Source organism: Passer domesticus, chromosome W, assembly GCF_036417665.1.
Source record: "Passer domesticus isolate bPasDom1 chromosome W, bPasDom1.hap1, whole genome shotgun sequence".
NCBI classification, from domain to species: Eukaryota; Metazoa; Chordata; class Aves; order Passeriformes; family Passeridae; genus Passer; species Passer domesticus.
The window spans coordinates 3569809-3590539 of NC_087511.1; the positions used below are offsets into that span (position 1 = coordinate 3569809).

The window sequence follows — 20731 nt, forward strand, 5'->3', positions numbered from 1 at the left end:
GCTGTATGATTTACCGTTCGGAGAGATGGCGCTGATGTGTGTCATCCGTGCAGGTGCCATGGAAAAGGAGGGGGAAGCCAGCTGGGGCCGTGACGTCGGCTGGAACAGACACCCGCTGGAAGGCGTTGACAATGGGTTTGGCCGGTTCAGCTGTGCAAGCTCCGTGGCTGACGACAAGGAAGCTGACGGAGCAGCCAGTGTGGTCGTGGTGACCGCCAACGGTGGGGCTGACTCCTCCCTCACCCGCGATGTCAGGGGGGGATCTTGAACCAGGAACTGAAGCTCCTGCTGGTCGTGAAAGAGTCGGTCCCCAGCGTGCAGGGGGGGCGAAGGCGGGGCCGGCTCCGCAGCGTCCCGCCAGCCGGTCTTTGCAGGAAAGGGGAGAACTGATCTGTCAGCCACAGCAGCGATAGTTCCAGCGCCGCCAGCAGCGACGGAGGGGCCGCAAGTTGCGCAAGAGGGGGAGCACCATCTCCCAGGAGTGGCTGAGACGTGGCTATCGCTCTCGGCGGCGTTGATGTTGTGGAAGGAGGAGACAGCGACCTCCCAGAGACGTAAGGACCAGGACTTGTAGGTGGAACATAATCTCCAGACGAGATAGGTTCTACGGGGAGTCCCTATGCCTCTTGCTGGCCAGCGCGGAGACGGAGAAAAACTGGCAGCCGCCCGGTCCGGTGATCTTTCCCCCGGGGTGCTGGCACCATGTCCACCCTCCAAACTCCCCATCTCAAATCCACTGTCCAGGGCCGGGATGGCACGGAACAGGTATCTCCATACAACTATAAGTCAAAGCATGACAAAATGCCCTCCAGAAAACTCCTCCACGAGCTGGTAACCCAATGCCTCCAACGTGACTGGACTGAAAGCAGCATCCACATCCACCGGAAAGTCATGAGACTTGGCCCATGTTAACAGAGCGCAGAGCGAAATCATCCGACACAGAGAGTCCCATAAAGGAAATCATGTCTCTCCACACAGTAAAAATTGCGTTTTCTTCTTTAGAAGCGTGACTTCCCATCACGGAAACACCAGCACCCAACCCCAGCACAAACATGGTCTGTCCGCTGCTCTGGGGGATTTGTCCCTGCCTGCTGTTCTAAGCTATCAGGGCAAAACCGCGACCCCAGTACCTTCCAGGAGGACGTGGGGAAAAAGTTGTTACCTCTCTGGGGGAACAGAGAGTGCCCGGACATGGACGGACCGCACGGGTGCTGGTGGAGATCTGGCGGTGGTCCCAGGCATGTCCGTCCATCCCGCGATCCACGAGGGGCTGATCTGTGCGAAAAACAGTGTGGTCACCAGATGTCGCTATGAGTAAGAAATGACACAGACCCACCAGAAGGCTGGTTTGCACAGCAGCAGCTTTAATACGAAAAACTCTCTCTTTTTATAGACTGTTCTGATGAAATTCACCTGATTGGCTAATTAATAAAAACACCTTTCTTATAAACAATCTTCGAGAAAAACAGGAAAACAGAGAGTAGGAAAACACCACCTGCAGGTTGTTTATAATAACAAGCTATCATTGTTTCTCGACAGCTCCCTAGAAGTCTCACAAGTCAGCCATGAGAAAACTTATCTGGTTTTCTCGCTCTCTGACCACGCTGTCACATCCACAGTCCTTCACCTTCAAGACCCAACCTCGAATGCTCAGAAGAACCACTATTTTGTCCAAATATATTCATTAAACCACACCACCACTTTATTTAAATGCTAAACAATTTTCTGAAGATGTCCTTCCCCCCTTGCTGCTCTGAGCAATACAGAGGTGAAGAGAGGGTATCCTCCACCTGGAGACATACTGCTGACCAAGAGAAGAAGGAAAGCCCAGCCAAGGAGGTGGTTTCCAGTGCATCATGAAGATCTTCGCCTTGGCTCTATACAGATGACAGATCCTATTAGAGCTGTAAAATTTTAGCAGAAGGGAAGTGTTAGTGAAATGTCAGAATATAGATCTGAGGCACTCAGCCAGTGATTTTAACCTAGCAGAAATTCTGCAAGGGGTATTTTTATTCAGTGGTTTTGTCACATGCATTTCAAGGATACTGTAAATAAATGGACTTAAATGGGAAGTGTAATCACATAGAAAAGCAAAAAAATTGCCCTGCCATGAATCTGTCATATTCTGTGCCAGGTAGATGAGCTTTGAGCAAAAATCCATAACACAAGTGGCACATTTCCCATTAGGATCTTAGAAGCATCACTTCAGCCCAACCACTTCAAAATGAAAGCTCGTCTTGGGATTTACAGGAACACTGCTAGCTGTGAAAAATACATTCACTCTGCTGTGAAAATTTAAAAAGTTTAATAAAGGACAATAGGAGATAAGGACCATAGAGCAAAGGTTATTACGGCTAGGTGCATCTTGGCACTCAGCCAAGAGCACACTGTTATCTTTGGAGATATCCCTTGAATACCTTTTCCCTTACATCAGCCTGTTGCATATTCATAGACCCTTATGCATAGTAAACTTTTTTTCCAAACTAGTTTGCATATTCCAAGAACTGTTTAGCATGGCTCCTCCTTGGGTCCGGCTTTTTAAAGTATGCATATTCCTTGGTTGTGGTTTTAGTCCTTTTTTATCATCACCTTCAGTTTTGGGCCCCGGCTCACATTGTCTTCAGATGGTGGGTGCTGGTAGTTGGCATATTTGTAGCAGGTTTCTTCTTCATATGTTCATTGGATGTTATCCCATCCAAGCAGGCATTTTAACACAAGTATATCAGCTATTTCACTACTATGTCTAAGCTTAATTAACAACAGAAATAAAAACTATATCTTTATAACAAACATATTTTAACACCACACACATATAATCCATTTTAATATTTGCAAAAAGCCAATATTATAATATGTATCTATAACACAGATCATAACAACATGGATAAATATTTCCTATGTATCTACAATCTCAGAGGGAGGATTTGAATGTCCCCTGCTTCGAAATGGCAGCCTCTCTTCGAGGTCCATGTGGCCATACAGTGGGGCATCCAGAGGGCTATAGTTGTAATGATGAGGGGGAATAAAGAGTATTTTAGGATGCAAATAGTTAAATTTGCCAGTGGTAACATTCTAAAATATGCATTTCCAAGGAAGCAATGGCAATTCACTATTTTTATGGGTTACTTGATGATCCTTGTAGGTCCCTTTCAACTCAGAATATTCTGTGATCTGTGATTTAGGCATATAGACTTGGAGATTATTGGTTTCTCTGGGTCTGGATTGAAGGCACTTGACATGGTAGTTCATGTTCGGACTCAAGTGTTTATTATTTATCAGTAAAACAGTCTCACCACCATGAGTTCGGCAGCTTTTCATTAACAAGACACAAAATGAATAACTATCTCTTGTTACAATGTCTTTTAAGACTAAACTATCCAATTAAGAAATGACACCTAGATTATTTTCCCTTTTAAACCAATAACTGATCCCTGGAAACCTGCAATGCGGACTTTTCTGTCCAATTACAAAACATCACCCAAACCCATGAAGAAGAAAGAAGAAGAAGGCAAAAGAAGAACAACCTGCCTCCACCCTAAAACTTCCATCTTGCTTCATATTTATTTCTATTTTCTAAAATCCCAAATTCTAAGTTTTCCACCCTGTGATATTACACACTTCTAAACAACTATACACCCGCAATCCCAGTACTATCAATCAATCAATTTTGGAAGCCTTCTTCACAGCCTCAGGTCAAATGCAGTGTTCTCTTGTGGGTCTGTGCCTTTAAGCATAGAAAGTCTAAAATTCTCAGCATCCAGGATTCCAACAGAGATTTCTACTAAAAACTGCTGATCACACTGAGCAGTGTTGTGATGGTTAACAAGTGGCCTGAAAGCCTGACAGGCACAAGTAACCCTGACCTTAACTTGATCAGCCTATACCTATGACAAAAAGGAAATGTCTTTGGGATAGAGGGCTGCAGAGAACAGACGCCAGTCAATCCCTGACGAGCATGTACACAGGCAGCTATTGGTCAGTGAACCGGGTGGCACCAAGATTCTAGCCAATCAAGGTCAACCATATAAAAGCAAGTGCTGAATAATAAAGTTTGCTATTGCCTCATGAACCTTGGAGTGTTGTGTTATGTCCGTCTCAACTGCAACACAGTGTAGCAGTAGTGTCAGTACTGGAAGATGTGTATGAGGTTGGATGAACTGAAGTGATGGGCATGATGCTGGAGTTCAATGATGTCAAGTCTGAGGTAGACACACAAAGACCTGGCAGAATGGAAATGGGAGATTTGGGTGTCCTTGAGCATGGGCCAGCCAGTGTAGGAGCAATGGGGGGTAGGACAGTCAGGATGGACGGAGACGAGAGATCTCTGAAGCCAGGCCTTGGAACTTGCCGTTTATTGCAAAGGGCATGGGTGCAGGGGCCCTGCTTGGAGCCACCAGCCGCGGCTCAGATCAGGCCCAAAAGAGGGAGACAGAGGTAAAGAGAGTGGTAAAGAGAAAGAAGGCAAGAATGTGGTAAAGAGGATGAGAGAGAGAGAGTGAGAGTAAAAAAGAGGATGAAGTTCCATTACAATATGTCTTCTTCTGTGTTGAATATTCTAATTCTCACTAACCAATCTAATACAAGATACAAATCCTATAGCATTTACATACAGCCCATAAGAATTATTACATTACCATACTGTGTTACATTTTAAACCCTAAAAACTACTCTTTGGACCTCTTCTGACAAGCTAGTAGGGTCTGCTCTGACCCTTGGACCTGTCTGCAAGCAGAGGGTATTGTTTTATCAAAAGGAGATTACCTTCAGCAGGCCATACCATTGTTTTCCAGTTGTTCAGTAACTAAGGTATCTCAAAGCTTGCTTTCATTTCAATGTCTCTTATAGTTTCCATATTCTCAAAATCTTTTGCCGGGCAATCATATTTATAAAGCTTTCCTGTTTCATCTTCCCCAACAAACCAGAAGCTGTCAATGCTATTAAGCCATGGATAAAGCAAATGCAATCCTCCGATGTACAAGATGGCATTTTGTCAGAGGCTCACATAGAAACCCCCCTGGAAAAGGCACTAGTCAGGATCCATGAGTTCTGCATTCAATTTGTGTGGCCTACAGCACTGAAAAATTATTTTGACAGGAAACTCTTACTTTTTTCTTTTCCCAGCTCTGATATGGTTGCTCTGGATTCACACAAAGCTGACAATGCAGCTAGTAAATGTAGAAAATTATTTGAAATTAAACTTGCAGACAGTTTTCCCCTGTCCACTCCAGCTTTGCCCTGAGATTTACTGTCTGAAAAATGCTTCCTTCCCAGTAGCTGTCACTCAATTTTAATTTTAAACTGAATTACAAATCCAGAAGACTAACCAGCTCCAAGAAAAAAATTCCAAGGGGCATTTATGAATCAGTAGTTCTAAGGACTCATTTACTTTTCATAAAATTATTGGTATCAAAATATAGACCAGGGAGGGCTGGATCCTCATCTGCTGTTCAGTTTTAGTAAAAGGAAGACATTCACCTTCTTTGCACCAAATGACAAGAGTAATGCAGGGTTTGTTGGCCACAAGTTTGCATTTTGCAGGCGTGCTGCTCCATTCCTTTACAGACAGAAGGGAAACTGTGTCCCTGGGATGCTCTGGAGAGAAAGCCACAGCAGCTGACATTCATAGATTAAGACCCTAAAAAGGAGAGGCAAAACCAAGTAGTATTTCAGCAAATGGAGGCGATGCACTCAGAAACAGACACAATTTACAGATTCTCCAGGGAACTGGGGAATTCATTCACTTAATAAAAAGCTTTCAGTCCCCATTTCAAGGCAGACAAACTACATTTTCAGCCACAAAATTACTCTGCATTGCAACAAATTCACTGGAGAAAACAATACAAAATCTAACCTCTTTGGGTAGTTTTTATCAGTTCTTATTTTGCCCCTGAAATGACAATTCCCCCAAAGGCACATGGCTCCTACATAAAGGCAAAGTGGCCTGAGCCACAAGGTGCCAAGTACTGCAAGAGAAATTTTAAGCTTTCCATTCAATGTATCCTTAAGTCTAAAGACAATGAGTATGTCTTGCTGGTGGAAAAAAAAATTCAGGAGATGTGTCAGCTCTCCTCTTCCCACATCTGCACCAAACTACACAGCAATGTTTTCCCTCAGCTGGTGATATATATGAAATAAAATCCAAGTCTGGTGTCCACCTCCATAACCACCACCAGACCCAGAATTTGTATTTTCAAGCTTCACAAAAGCCAAGAACTCAGTGGGGCTGAAAACCAACTCAATTCACTCTCATTACCCATCTTGATATTTAAAATACATGGATAAATGCCTCTCCTCTCACCACTGAGAGCCTTCTCACAGGATAAAAACATCAGAACTGAAGCAAACTCCCTATTTAGCTGTAAATGTAATGAGTTATTATTATTGTTATTATTATTGCTATTTCCATATTGCCTGTGAGAGGACTGGCAGGCAGTGGGACCCCAAGTTTAGCACAGCAGTTATTCTTACTATCCTTCTCTTTACTTGTAGCTGTAAATTCGGTGGTATAATTTAGTGGTAATCAAATGCAGTTCAGCCTGGCACCACCTCTTGTGGTCTGCAAGGACCTGCCCAGAGCTTCATAGCTAGTTTACATATCCATTTCAAATGACAGTAGGTCTGAGCTTGTCAGCACTATCTGTCTGTGTGAGAAAATCTGAGTGTGACATTGATCTCATTGACCAGCTAGGAGCTCATTGAAAGCTAGGAGAATGGGACAAGGGGATACAGTCAGAGAAATACTGGTGTGAAAGTTGCTCAGACACCTTAAGGACTGCCATGTGTGGGGACATGGACGCTGTGCAGAAACCACATGCCTAAAAGGAATCCTGCAGAGCACAATGGGCTCCCAACATAAGGAGGATGTGGACCTGTTGGTGCAAGTCCAGAGGAGGTCACAAAGATTCTCAGAGGCCTGGAGCACTTCTGCTATGGAGACAGGCTGAGAGAGTTGGGGTTGTTCAGCCTGGAGAAGGTGCCTCTGGGAAGACCTTAGAGCACTTCCCAGTACCTAAAGGGACTACAAGAGAGCTGGAGAGAGACTTTGGATAAGAGCATGGAGGGATATGACAAGGGGGAATGGCTTCAAACTGACAGAGGGCAGGTTTATATTATATATTAGACAGAAATTCTTTACTGTGAGGGTGGTGAGGCACTGGCACAGGTTGCCCAGAGAAGCTGTGGCTGTTTAATTCCTGGCAGTGTTCAAGGCCAGATTGGATGGGGCTTGAAGCCACCTGATTTAGTGGAAGAGTCCCTGCCAACTGTCTTTAAGGCCCCTTTCAACCCAAACCATTGTATGGCTCTATGATGGGCAGCATCTGCTTGCTACTGGTACCTGCACATCCCCTGACATCCTCCACCAGTGTTACAGGGAGAAGTGATAGTCCTGCCCTGGTCTGACAGATAAAAGCACTCTTTTGCAGTCAGGAAATCACTTTTACATTCTAAATGTGCAAAATTAAACACATTAGAGTGGGGAAAAGTGCTGAATTTGGTCAGTTGTAACCCAGACCTTAGGGCTTTAGTTTGGAGATGTGACAAAGCAGATTGATGAAAGTGGAAAAAAATCCCAAACAAATTTATATTATTTAAATAATACACCATTTTATTTTGTCTTTAAATAGTTTAACCTTTATGCTACAGACTTGTTTCAAAAAACAGAAGGTCTTATTTTGCACCAAAAAAAAATATATATATATATAAACCACTCTGTTTTATTATTATTTTTTCTTCAAAGACCATTAAATACTAGATGAAAAATGAGAACTAAATAATGATTGCTGAGAACAATTTAGAATTTTTAACTAGAGTTGCATGTTTTAAATATTTATATTCTAAGCAATGATTTGTTTTCACTATAGAAGATTCCAAATTCACACTCCAGCAATTCAGGAACTGCTAAACCCTGAAGGGCTTGGGCCAATGCATACTAAAGTTCATGGAAAGTCCCACATCAACTCCAATGGGTTTTGGATCAGGCCCAAGTGCATTGGTTCTTAGCCGTACAATGGCAATCATTTCTCTTTCCTGCTGAGAAGAGCAAAATCGCACAGGCACCTTTTGCTCTTATTAAAAAAAAAAAAAAAAGAAAACCAAACAACTTCCTAGCTATCCAGTGATTGCAGTTTTCAGATTACTCATCACCCTTTCAAATTCAACAATAAGAAAAAATATGTAGTGTTTTAAATAAAAGAAAACTTGCATCAGACTACAATACATGAATTGTTTAAACAAACACAAACACAGTCCACAATTGGAGTAAGCTTGGTTAGGACGCAGTTGTTTTTATATATACATGGAAGTCATATCATATACAAACTGAAAAACAAGAGCATTAGCTTGCATTTTTCATAGAAGGACTATAAATGGATTTCTGCAACTTTCTTCACAACTCATGTTCAAAAGACTTTGTGAAACAGAAAAAAGCAGCCACAGTATGTCACTGTTTAAGTTACTATTGCAAAATGTGTGCTAGCCCACTAAAATAATGGCTGAGTTGTGTGATTAAAATGCAAGGAGAAAAGATCGACAGCCACTACTGATTATAGTGCCCAAATAGCATGGGACTTTTTCCTACTGTAGTGTGAATGGGCTCCATCCACACTCCCCTCCCTACCTCTTTCCTTCCCCCAGAGAAAGAAATCAGTCACTAGAAGCACCACATACATTTTTCTGGCCATGCAATATGCTTATATTCAATGTTTTAGAAAGCTTGAAATTGGAATATCAATCCCTTACCTAATTGTTTTTTAAAGTGCAGTCTGAGTTGTTCTGTTTTTTTTTTGTTGTTGTTTTTGCCTGCAGATAAAATTATTGGAAGCCAAATAACATTTATAAACCAGCCAACACAAAAAGAAAGCAGAACTTCCCATGTCCTCATTACTGCCTGTTCAGCCTCAAATGGCAGAAAATCTGATGATAGAGCTGTACAAAATTCCCACTAGAAACAACAGGAATACAAATAAATGTTTTAATTGCAAAATAGACATTTAAAGTGAATATAATCTTGTAAAGTATAATCTTTAGTTTTTGCCTTGAGAAAGGCTCAAAATGACAGGTGAGTGGCAAGAATTTCCATATACACTACAGAAAATACAGACTGCTAAAGTAAGTAGTTTCGCTGATTTCAGTAAATATTCTGGTAGAAAGTGTTTCCTGAATCATATCTGAAAAAACAATTCCAAAACTAGTATAAGAAACCTGACCTAAAGCCAGGAAAATAGTACAGATATATTAAAAAAAAAAAAATTAAAAAAATCTCAGACTTAAGTTCTAATCCTGTAACACCTTTTAGGACGAAGTTTTAAGCACTTCAATGGTCCATCTAGTTTCAGCAAACTGTCCTTGCTGAATGTTACACGTCTGCTAAAGTGCTTTGCCAGACTAGTGTTTTGGAATTTGTTTGGCGTTGGATTTTTTTTGAGATGGTGAATGAAGCAAATAAGCAACAGTAGAAATGAGGACTGCGAGCAAAATGTTTCATTTCTCTCCTTCTACTCCAGGCAAGACTCTGATTTAGGCAAAAAAATTCAGCTCTTTTTAAAAAACAGAAGGATGCTGGGCCTTTTTATTACTTTTCTTTTTCCTGTGCTTTTGCCATAATCATCTGCTACTAAGTCACTGCTATTACTATTTTAAACCATAACAAGACATGGTAAATGATCAGTGAAACACAGTAGTCAGATAGAATACTCAGAACTGAAGAGTGCAAACTATAAATTATATTGAAAATAAAAATGCTTAAAATAAAAGCTGTTCAGTGCATATGTTATGGGCCGTTTGCATTAAGGACAGTCCCTCCTGCTGGTAAAATATCCAAATCAGCTTGGGTAAAAATACTCTTGGCCCAATTTTCAGAAGTATTGAATACCCCTAGTTCCACTGAAATCAGTGAGGACACAGCATTTCTCAAAATCACTGATGCTCACACAGCAAAACACTAACTTCTACTAACAAACTCAATATACTGATAAATTAAAAATGTTCTGAAATTGGAGGTGAGAAAGGGTGGGTGGACATAAGTCTGCACACAGTTATTTCTTCAGATTAACACGCACATATTAGAAACTGTAGATGTGTTTTAAATTTGGTGCTATTAGATTTTAATTCTGGGAGGAATCCTTCTTTGAAAAGGCAAAACCATTCTAAATTATATTGAAATCATACTACATTCTTATGGAAATTAAAAAGATCATGAGTTTGAATTTCGTAAAGCCAAGAAGGGAGCTTCTGAAGTTGAAGCTTTAACAATGAACTTCTGTGCCAAAAAGGGGAGAAGGGGTGGGGACAGAAACAAAGGGATGATGCATTACAGTAGATATTTGCGTCTTGTATCCTCATCCAAAGTGAGGTCTACTACTTCTGGAGGTGAAGTCCAGTTCTGTTGGGGAGTCACTGCTGCCCATGATTGTGTTTGCTGAGTGTTAATATATTGTAAGCTTGAGCCATGCTTCCAAGATGACACACTCTGAATCACACCTCCCCTGGGATGCACATACCTGCAGCAAGGCAAAAACCACAAAGGATTAAAGCTACTATGGAATTCAGGAGCAAGATTCTTAGTTGCAGTGTTTTATCATGTAGGCATCTTGTTCGCATGCCCCTCTCTAAAATGTCCTTGTGGATTTTCCATTTGTAGAGTCCATCACATCTTAAATACCCAGTAAAAAAAGCTGAGACTAAATTTAAACTTGGGGGTGGTGATTAAATTATTTTTAAGAACTGAATTCTGCCAGTGGGTATAAAGTGATATTCCTTACAAAATATGTGCATGGATCCCAAGGATCTTGAAGAAGTCTGCCCTATTATGTGTAATACCATGCATTATTGAGAAGCATAGTTTTCTGATAGCACTATTACCCGCTGGACTTAAAATGAGAAAAATTTTAAGTGAGGTTGGATGAGACAAAGAAAAGCTATTTTTCTATATGAACTCAAACCCATGTTAAAATAAGGAGGCAATGATACTTTAATTGCAATAATTAAAAAAGAAAGCTTGTCAATTCCATTATTACAGCCATTAAATTTGATATTTATTTTGGTCTTCTTAACTAAAATTACAATAATGCTGAGAAATGCTCACTGATAAAAGTACAGCCCAACTTCAGCAAAACAATTAATCTTTCAGTGATTATAGTCAATGAGACTAAATAATGTATTTAAAGATAAACACACACTCAAGTGCCTTGCTGAAGCGAGGTACATATCTACTTATTACACAGTATTTTTGCCTATTACATTCATAGTAGATATGTTATGATTGAAGTACAAGATAATAATAATTAGTAAAAAAACCCAACTCAATGAAAGACCAATTTTGTTATATGATAAAGTGATGACAAGAATTTACTGGAGTATTTAAGATGATCATTTCCATCTGTAAGTCTGAAACACACACTAGGAAAACTTGATATCTAGTGCTCCAAAAATTGGTTTGCCTCTTATAAGCACTGATGGTGGCTGCACACATAAATAGGAGGTGTTTTGGCTGCTGGGGTAAGCTTTTCCCATTTCTTTGTGAATGTGCATGCACTGTATTTCAGGAACCTAAATTTTATGTGTTGCTCAAATATCCCTGACATTTATGTTTTATTTTTTTTATTTTTATTTTGAGGTAATGCAATTTATTCTTTCCGGAACTACTTAGGTTATGCTCATCTCTCTTGGTTCTCGTTAGTATTTCTTGAAATAGAATGAAAAATATTCTCTGAGCTGTAACTTCTCTGAATATAAATGTCTCATTGCCTTCTCAGATACACTATTTTTTTTGGATGTGATGTTTTGATGTTTAGAATGACTTTTTCATTACTTCTTCAGTCTTAAAAATACATAAAGTACATATCTACAAAGAATTAGCAATAAGAGACAGGAACTCTAACAAATGTATCTGATTTCTTTCTTTTAAGAAGAAATATTTTTAAGCATAACTGGAAAAAAATAAACAAACTAAAGAAAATAGTCTTTGTGTCTTAAGTAGATGCCAAGTAATATTCTAATGATGAAAAACTGCACCAATATGTTAATAATCTGAAAAACTACAAATGATGGACAAACTCCAGGGTGTCCTGACTCACATCAGTCCAATAATGACATGGAATATGGAGCATGATAAAAACCAGTGTGAGCAAGAGAACAGAATCCAAACACCATGGTAAGCATGTAAAAATACTGATCAAAAACCTAAACCTTTTCCAAAAGAGAACCCTGAAAGAAGCCCACCAATATTTCATAACTGCAAGCCTAGACCTGCAAGAGAAATACAATTCTAAATAGGATTTGAACAACTGAAACGTGAGTATTTAACAGAGCCAGTAAAAACTAGTCTGTGGGAGATGATAGATGGTTACATGAACAAAGGAAAGGATAAAAGTGTGCTATAAGTCTGTATTTGTTGAAATTATTTCAGTCCATATCTACTAAAACTGATTTTAAATGGCAGTTCTGCATTTACTTCACATTTCCCTTCTTGTACACAGTAAATATTATTGAGGCAAGTGGCATGGAAAGTTTTTGAATAGGAGACCTCAAACAGAAGGGCTGTGCATGCATAGTGCTAGACAGATTTACACAAACTGGTATTGGAGGACAAGTCCCACTGCTTATTATTGGCACAAAGATACTCCAAGCCTTGGGTCTGCTGGATAAACAGTCAGGAGAGCTACTTCCTAAGGAATTAGTATCTTCCAAAAGAGTTAGCCACTCAAGGGCTTTCATTATTCTAAAAGCAAAGACTAAATCTCTTCCTTCAGGACCTTAACATTTCCTTTTTTCATATTCAACAGCACTGGACTGTGCCAACTGTGCCCATACTACCTGTACAGTTTCCTGCCTGGGAAGCTGGGTCCTACACACCTACCTTCTTCCTTTCACCAAGAAAAATGTGGTGAAGGGACAACAAGGAACAGCTCTGCTTTGTCCTTCACATGCCTTTTCTGACTCCAAGCATCCACCACATCCACCAGGCAGCAGACTAGTTTTAGAGGGACCTTGTCTGTATACTGTTTTAACTTGCTTTTATTTCACCAAATTGACACTCCATACTATATGCAAATGCCAGTCTTGTTCAACTGCTTCATAATATCTTAAGCCAAGGAAAGATCATAGACTAAAGATGAAGAGTAACATCAAAAAAATGCCTAGTAAGAATAACATCTGAAGCACAGCTGGACAGCTTTCTATCTGAGCTTGAGAGAAACCTCTGGTTTCTGTACCCTCCTCTACTTTGGGGATTTGAACTCTCTTGTATCCTGAAATAAAACCAAGATTTATGAAGATATGATTTTCAATCTAAAGGGGTTATCTTAAGATATAAGCTATTGAAAAGTTAATAGCATTTTTACAACTACTGATTAATTAAATTGGAAGCTGATTAAATGCTTAAAGCTAATATTTTGAAAGGAAACAAGAACCCATATAAATATTTTAGTTTCATTATTTGCATATTCACACTATGCCTTTAAAATCTGAATTCCTGATGTCTATACATTTGGTATCTCAATATTTGGTACTTTAATAGTACATATCTTTAGCCTGCTAATGTTTGATATAAAATCACAAGCTTAATAAGAATACTTATCAAGTTGGTAATGTTCTAAAGAAAAATACATTCTGATATCACCTTGACCAGTGGAATAGAAAAAATGAGTGCAACATTTACTACCTTTTGGACATCAGTCATGGATGGATAACTACAGCAGTGAAAGTCAACATTTTTTTTCTTTATTAATTTTGGCAATACAGATATTCTGATAAAATGAAATAAATATTAGAATAAGAAAAAGGAATTCATACCTGGCATGTTCCTGAACTCCAACAATCTCTACTTCACTATCAGAAGAGGCGATATTAATTTCTTCATTGATCTGGGCATTACTTAAAGATATTTTGTCACCTGCAAGGAAGCCTGGATCCAAATGACCTATAGATGGGGAAAATGCAAATACAGCCAATGTTTAACAACTTACATAACTCAGAAATCAGCTGAAAAAGGAATTTGCCAAGTGAACAAAAAGAAGACTGAAACACTGCAAATGGAAAATCTTTTTAGATTAAGTTATCCAACTTTCTGTTCATCACCCAATAAAGATGACCACTGGATTTATCCAGTCTCAATAGCTCCAGTGATGGTGTTATCACACAAATGTGAACCAAGTCCGATTGTTGCATCAAGAACATTCAATGTAATTAGATTTCCAGCTGTTCTTTTATGACAATGCTGAGTTAGACTGTGCCTAAACCCCTGTGAAATAAAGAAGCAAGACCATCTAATGCAAATAAATCAAACTCAATCATACTGTGACAAATAAAGCTTATAGGCTGGACATAAATATCACACAGTGAGGAAAACTTTATTTTTTTAATAAGGGAAGCCAGTCAATGAAATAAAAAAATAAACCCATCAGTTTCTGGCCATGCTGCTTCACACATCTGCTCTAACATTATTGCAAAGACTTGTAAAAAAACCCTCTGTTTTTCTCAAGTCCCATATGCAGCAGTGTTTTTTTTAATTACAGTTCCTCAATGATATCCAGTTCCTGAGTCTGTCCTCTCTAAACACTAAGAAGGTTCTTAACCCCAATTAGTGAAGCTGTGTTCGGACATATTAAATAATATTTGCATAGAAAACACAAACCAGACCAAATTATTTCTTTTACAGTAAATACATTATTTTAAAAATCAATTAAAAATAAGATTTAAATTGAAAAAGATAACTTCTATTTTAAAAAAAAATGTTGTTTTAGGGAACGAAAAAAGACAATTACTTCTACTGTCTCTTTAGCAGTAACCTGGGGGATACTGGGCAGCCTTGAAGCAGATGACACTACCTACTCCTTGGGAACCACTCACTCATCTGTATTACACAAGGGAAGAATCAGTAGTCAAGCAGGAAATTTGAGAGGAGGTGAATATATTATGTATACCTAGCTTGAGTAGGCATTTCTTCAAAGATGAGAGGATGTAATGGTTTTACAGTGATGAAAAGTTTAAGACTGAATGAGCCCTTTCCCCCTTCCCTCCCTCATGACAGTGGAGGGAAGAAAGCAACAAAAAAATGAAACTACAAGAGGTTAAAAAAAGGTAGAGCCACAATTTTACTAAATAAAATAGCAATGAACACAACAATAAAAAAGAAAGCTGTACAAAAGAGGGAGTGGTTTAACCAACAAAAGCAAGGTGTTGATGATGTTTTGGGGTTTGCCTTTTCTTCTTTCCTATGTTTTCTGTATTCTTTGCACATATATTTGTAGCTCTGTAGTCTATTGTATTAGTGGCTAGTTTTCCCAGTACTTTTCCATGGCCTTTTCCTAGGACGAAAGACAAAACAAATTCCAGAGTTCCAAGCCCCGGGGGGTACCATGCCCCAATGCTATCTTGGTTCTTCCTAGGAACTAAGGTTGAGAACAAGTCTTCAAGATACATTTTCATGGACAAAGTATAGTTACTGCTGAAGAGGAGACTCCAGAGAAGGTGCTTGACCTGGGGGGGAATTGCATCACCACTTGTCCTCCTAATTGGTGCTTTTTATCAATTATGCTAATTTCCTAAAACCTGTAAAAATGTACTCACCCCTGTGGAGGTGGGCTTTTGTGCACATCTTTCCATAACTGCCCCCGAAGGCCTTCAAATAAAGATTTGCTCTTATATTACCTCCTTACTAAAATTATCTGGAGTTTCATTTCCACACTCAGAAAAAGTCAACAATATCATGTGGCCTCCCTGGAACAAAGAAAAGATGACAGGGACTTGTGGAGCAATTCCAATGGGGGATGGGAGGTGCTGGTGCTGCCTGGAGCAGCTCCAGATTTGTAGTGGAGGGTTTCCTGCTCTGTCACTGCTGCAGTGGCAGTGGCGGTGGCAGTGTGTATCTCTCCCTGCTGAGTTCAGTTTGACACCAGGTTCCTGCACTGCCACTACCACTGGGGGCGTGTGGGGAGGTTGGTTCTGCCACCTTACTGCCTCTTCCTATCATCTCACTGGGCTCCTTTTTGGCTCAGCTGGACTCCCTCTTGGCTTGGCCAGACTCACTTGAAATCAGTGCCCTTGCTCCAGGTCACTTTGCTACCCTGAAGGGGGGGAAGAACTGGTCTGATGGTGAACTGAAAGCTGTGCAGCCCTGGCTCTGCTGGTCTCAGCTGCATCACAGAGCTGTCACTTCAGCACCATCCCCTGGGAGCAGAGCCGATGTCTCTCCTCAGCCCCTTGTTCGGCAAAAACATCCTGGAGGGATGGGAAATGGGGGAAAATGGCGGGGCATGGGGTGCTGGGATCTGCAAGTCCTTTAGCTGGAGTGAGCCAAACAAAAATGGTCCCGCTTCCATTTCTGGCCATGGCATTTTCCCTGCCAAAAGCATGTTGTGTTAGTTTAACACAACCTGGCTTTTAGTGGGGGCAGAGGAAGCCACAGAAGCTGCCTCTGAGAGAGAAACTCCTAGAAACTTCTACTATGTCCAGCAGAGCCAATCCCTGAAGGCACTGACAATAGACATATTGGCTGGCCCAATTAGAGAAGTTGCGAATGACTCTGTGATAGCATATTTAAAAAAGAAAAAAAAACATGGGAAGCTCTCTTTCTTCCTCGGAGGGATGGGTAGGTGCCAGTGCCCTCCCAGCACTGAGAGCAGACTTGTGGCTGGCACTGAGGGTGGCCGGGGCCAGGAGTGGGCACACGGCCACCTCCATCTCAGCACTGGGAGTGGCGGCACAGCTGGGGCGGTGCAGTCGGGAAGGCACATCATGGTTCGCAATGAACTTTACTTACTTAGCTACTTTTAACCAGCCGTGCTGTGGACAGAAGAGCAGGGACAGTGACAATAGCTTCTCCTTTTTGATGTCCCGCATGAAGAGAAGAGCTAAATGGCATCCGGCACCACCTGCTCGGTTCTGGCAGGGACTACATGGCCAGTGGCAAGGGGCATGGTGAGCAGGTCCCCAACACGGAGCCTGGATGGGATCAACCTTTCAGCACTGCAGAATTCTATAAAAATTTTTCAATTGATAGAACTTGAGAACAAATGAACCTACGAACACCAATTCTCTCCCAAGTCAAAGAAAAGGTGAAACATGAAGAGAGCAACATGGCGACACTAAGGTCAGTGCAAAGGAGGGAGGGGGAGGAGGAGGTGTTCCGGGCATTGGAGATTAAATCCTTCTGCAAGCCGTGGTAAGGACTATAATACAACAGTTTCCCTGTAATTCATTAAGTGCATGGGGGGGATGCAGAGTTCATGCGCAGCCCGTGAAAAAGTACTCACACTGGAGTGCATGGATGCTGAAAAGCTGTAATATAGTGAGAAACATGAAAAAGGAGAGAAGACCCTTGCTTTCTGAGATAGAGAAAGAGGACCCTAGCTTCCAGACTAGAACAGCTCATCCTTAAAAGACTACACCCCATGAACCAATGTCCCATGAAAACAGTTGTGGGAAGACTGTTTGCCTGTGGAAGGGACTCACGTTGCAGCAGGTGGGGCGGGACTGCTACTTGTGAAAATTAGAACCATGCTGGAAAAGTTCACAGAGAACTGTCTCTCATGGAAAAGACCCCACAGCATAGCAAAAGACTCCTCTCCCTAAGCAAACTGAAAAAAGATGTTTTAGAAGTGACCACCTAACTAAAACCCCCATATTTTGTCTCCTTTCATTGTCGGTAGAAAGGAAAGAAGGGCTGGGGGGGGGGGGGTGGGGAAAGGTGTTCTAAAGGTTTATTTTAGTTCTCATTATCCTCTTTTAATTCTGTTAATAAAATTTTCTTTATATCTTTTGAGTTTTGAGCCTATTTTGCCCTTAGGGTGTTTCTTCTCAATCCTTACCTCAACTCATGAGCCCCTTTGGTTGTTCTTTCCCCCTCCTCTGCTCAGCTATACGAGAGGAGAATGAGTGAATGGTTTTTTGTGTGTGCCTGGCTTCTAGCTTCTAGCCAGTGTCAAACCCCAACACATGCCCATGGTTATGACGTAAAATAGCATTGACTAAACAGCACTGAAAGCTCTACCCCCTTGTCTCTGTACCCAAGATATTGTCACCCCTTATTCTATACCATGCAACTCATGCCTAGATTTTATAGCTTAAAAATGTATACACATACAAATAACTATATACAAACACAGTTATTATTTAGGTGCTCAATGACAGTTCCCCCAAGATATTTGAGTTAATTTTAGTCCATGACTAGTGTAACTTGAGTAGTCCAAAATCATTGGCCAGAGTATTTAGGATATGCAATGGGAGTGTCATTCAACAACCAATAGTACATGTACAATTCAACATTACAGACGGTTCTCACCAAAAAATCAAATCCCCTTGAGGGATTGTGCTTCCCCATTCCTCTGCATTACCCACCAAGTGCAACCAGATCCTTAAGCAAAAACAATCCCACCGATAAGTTTGTCTTTGCCTGAGGCAGGGTTAATCCAAACTTTTTTATTTCTCATTTGCACCATAGGAACTTTTTTTCTGTGGTACATAAGGGTCCTGACTGAGTAGGGACACCTTGATTGGTAGAACCTCAGATGTCAACTAACCAGGTGGTCTTGGCCAAATGCAGATCCCAGTGTTTGAAGGTCCCACCACCCATTGCTTTCAATGTGGTTTTTAACAGTCCATTCTGCTGTTTAACTTTCCCAGAGGCTGGTGCATGATAGGCAATATGATACACCTACTCAATATCACACTCTCTGGCCTAGGTGTCTATGAGGTTGTTTTTGAAATGAGTCTAATTGTTCGACTCAGTTATTTCTGGGGTGCCATGAAGCCACAGGACTTGCTTTTCAAGGCCCAAGATGGTGTTCCGGGCAGTGGCACGAGGCACAGAGTTCATCTCCAGCCATCCGGTGATTGCTTCCACCATTGTAAGCACTTAACACTTGCCTTGGCAGGTTTGAGGGAGTGTGATGTAATCAACCTGACAGGCCTCCCCATATTTATATTTGAACCATTGTCCCCCATACCACAGAGGCTTTACCGACTTGGCCTGCTTGACTGAAGCATGTTTCGCAGTTACGGATAAGCTGGGAGATGGTGTCCATGGTTAAGTCCACCCCTTGGTAACGAGCCGATCTTTATGTTACATTTCTTCCCCAATGACCTGAGGTGTCATGGGCCCACATAGCTAGAAATAACTCACCTTTATGTTGCCAGTCCAGATCTACCTGAGACACTTTATTCTTGGGAGCTTGATCAATCTGTCTATTGGAATTTACCAATATTGATGAATGGGACGTGCCTTGGCTTGTCTTGTGATAGAACATGGCGTGTTTTGTTCACTAAGGGATTAAAGTAAGACAACAGGAAACAGACTTCCAGCACTTGAGAAAAACTGGGACTAAAGTAAAATAACAAGAAACAGACTTCCAGCTCTTGATAAAACCCGGGACTAAAGTAAGATAACGGGAAACAGGCTTTCAGCACTTGATAAAACCCACATTGTCCAAAACATGCTTGCCTAACAACTTTTAAGTTTCAGAGAGATAAGCATTGGTGCTAAATAAGGAATGGGTCACCCAGAGGAAATCTGAGAAAAAAAAAAAACTACCGGCCTTCACCTAGAGACCACCAGGAGGCAGGATACGACCACCTAGCAACAGAAGAACACATACGCAGAGTACGACTTAAAGGACACGTCGGCAGGAAACGATACAGTATAAAAACCGACTGGAACTGACTGTGGCTGCGGCAGTTGGTGGAGCAAAAACTCCCCCGCCGCCCAGCACTGCTTTGCTTATGCCTTGTTTGCTGTAATCAATAAATTCTTATTTGATTATACCAATAAGGCGTGTCCCAATTTATCATAATTTGGTGCCGTGACTCGGATGGGACTATTGCGGTGAGACGGACTCATTGGGGAGGCTCCCCACCATTGGTGGCCTCGGTGGGTACCCTCACCCTACTCCCACTGACGAACCTAAAATTCAAGGCATTAAGCAAAGGTGACCGGTAGACCCTGTAAATTTTGTGCACAAAGGTCCGGATGAAGACGCGGGATGCGTGAGTATCTGTGCGGGGTTCCGTTCGGTCGGGGTCGGGTTTCCTGGAGTGCTGCGAATGGTGTTTTGAGTGAGAGGGGAGCCTGCAGCTCGGACTCCCCAAGTGAGTGTGGACCCTCAAGTAGTGTGGTTCCCATTGCCTGCGAAGGCCTGGGCCACGAACCAGGGGAAGCGAGTGAATTTGCGAACTAAAGTGTTTGAGTGCACTCCAGAGGATGGGGCAGGGGAAGAGCAAGCCCTCTGTACCTGTGAAACTTCCCCCAGTGCCAAGGGATAGTCCACTGGGATTTATGCTAAATAATTGGAAACATTACCCTAGCACCGGGGGTAAAGATAAAGCAAAAATGATTCATTATTGTATAGAAATATGGGGAGGAAAGCAAATCTCACGGAATGTTTTCTGGCCCATATTTGGTTCTGCAGAAAACTGGATAAGACAAGACTTGAATCTGTGGGTAAATACCAAAACTCCCTTTAGTCAGGAGGAAAGTGATTACACAAAAATTTGGGTGGAGAGACCTGGTAATGAAGTACATCTTTATCCCCTGAAAGAAAAACCCGAGGGTTCAGGGCCTAAGAGAAGGGGCAAGAGAGAAGAAGAAGTTCCCTTAGTCCCACCCCCTTATGTACCTCCGCAAATTCCCAACGCACCCCCTGCCCAAGACCAGGCAGAAGGATCAGATGATGAGAACCCTCTCCCTTACCAGTACGGGTACCCAGAAACCTCAGAACAAGGAGGGCCGAGGACAAGG

General features: G+C 41.4%; 1 protein-coding gene across 9 annotated transcripts in view; it reads right to left on the reverse strand.

Annotated features, from left to right (window-relative positions):
- Positions 1–1772: 1772 nt before the first annotated feature.
- LOC135289140 (protein ARK2N-like) overlaps positions 1773–20731 on the reverse strand; it is a 115673-nt gene continuing 96714 nt past the window's right edge. For 2 of the 9 annotated variants that reach the window (XM_064402529.1, XM_064402528.1), the window contains exons 5-6: positions 13792–13918; positions 5659–10499 (exon numbers count right to left, since the gene is read on the reverse strand). In XM_064402529.1, coding sequence (XP_064258599.1) covers positions 10310–10499; positions 13792–13918 — 317 coding nt within the window. In that variant the 3' untranslated portion in view covers positions 5659–10309. Of the gene's footprint in view, positions 1905–3244; positions 5636–5658; positions 10500–13791; positions 13919–20731 lie in introns of those variants that run through there. The other 7 variants (XR_010351939.1, XM_064402531.1, XM_064402532.1 and 4 more) reach the window with 7 other exon arrangements.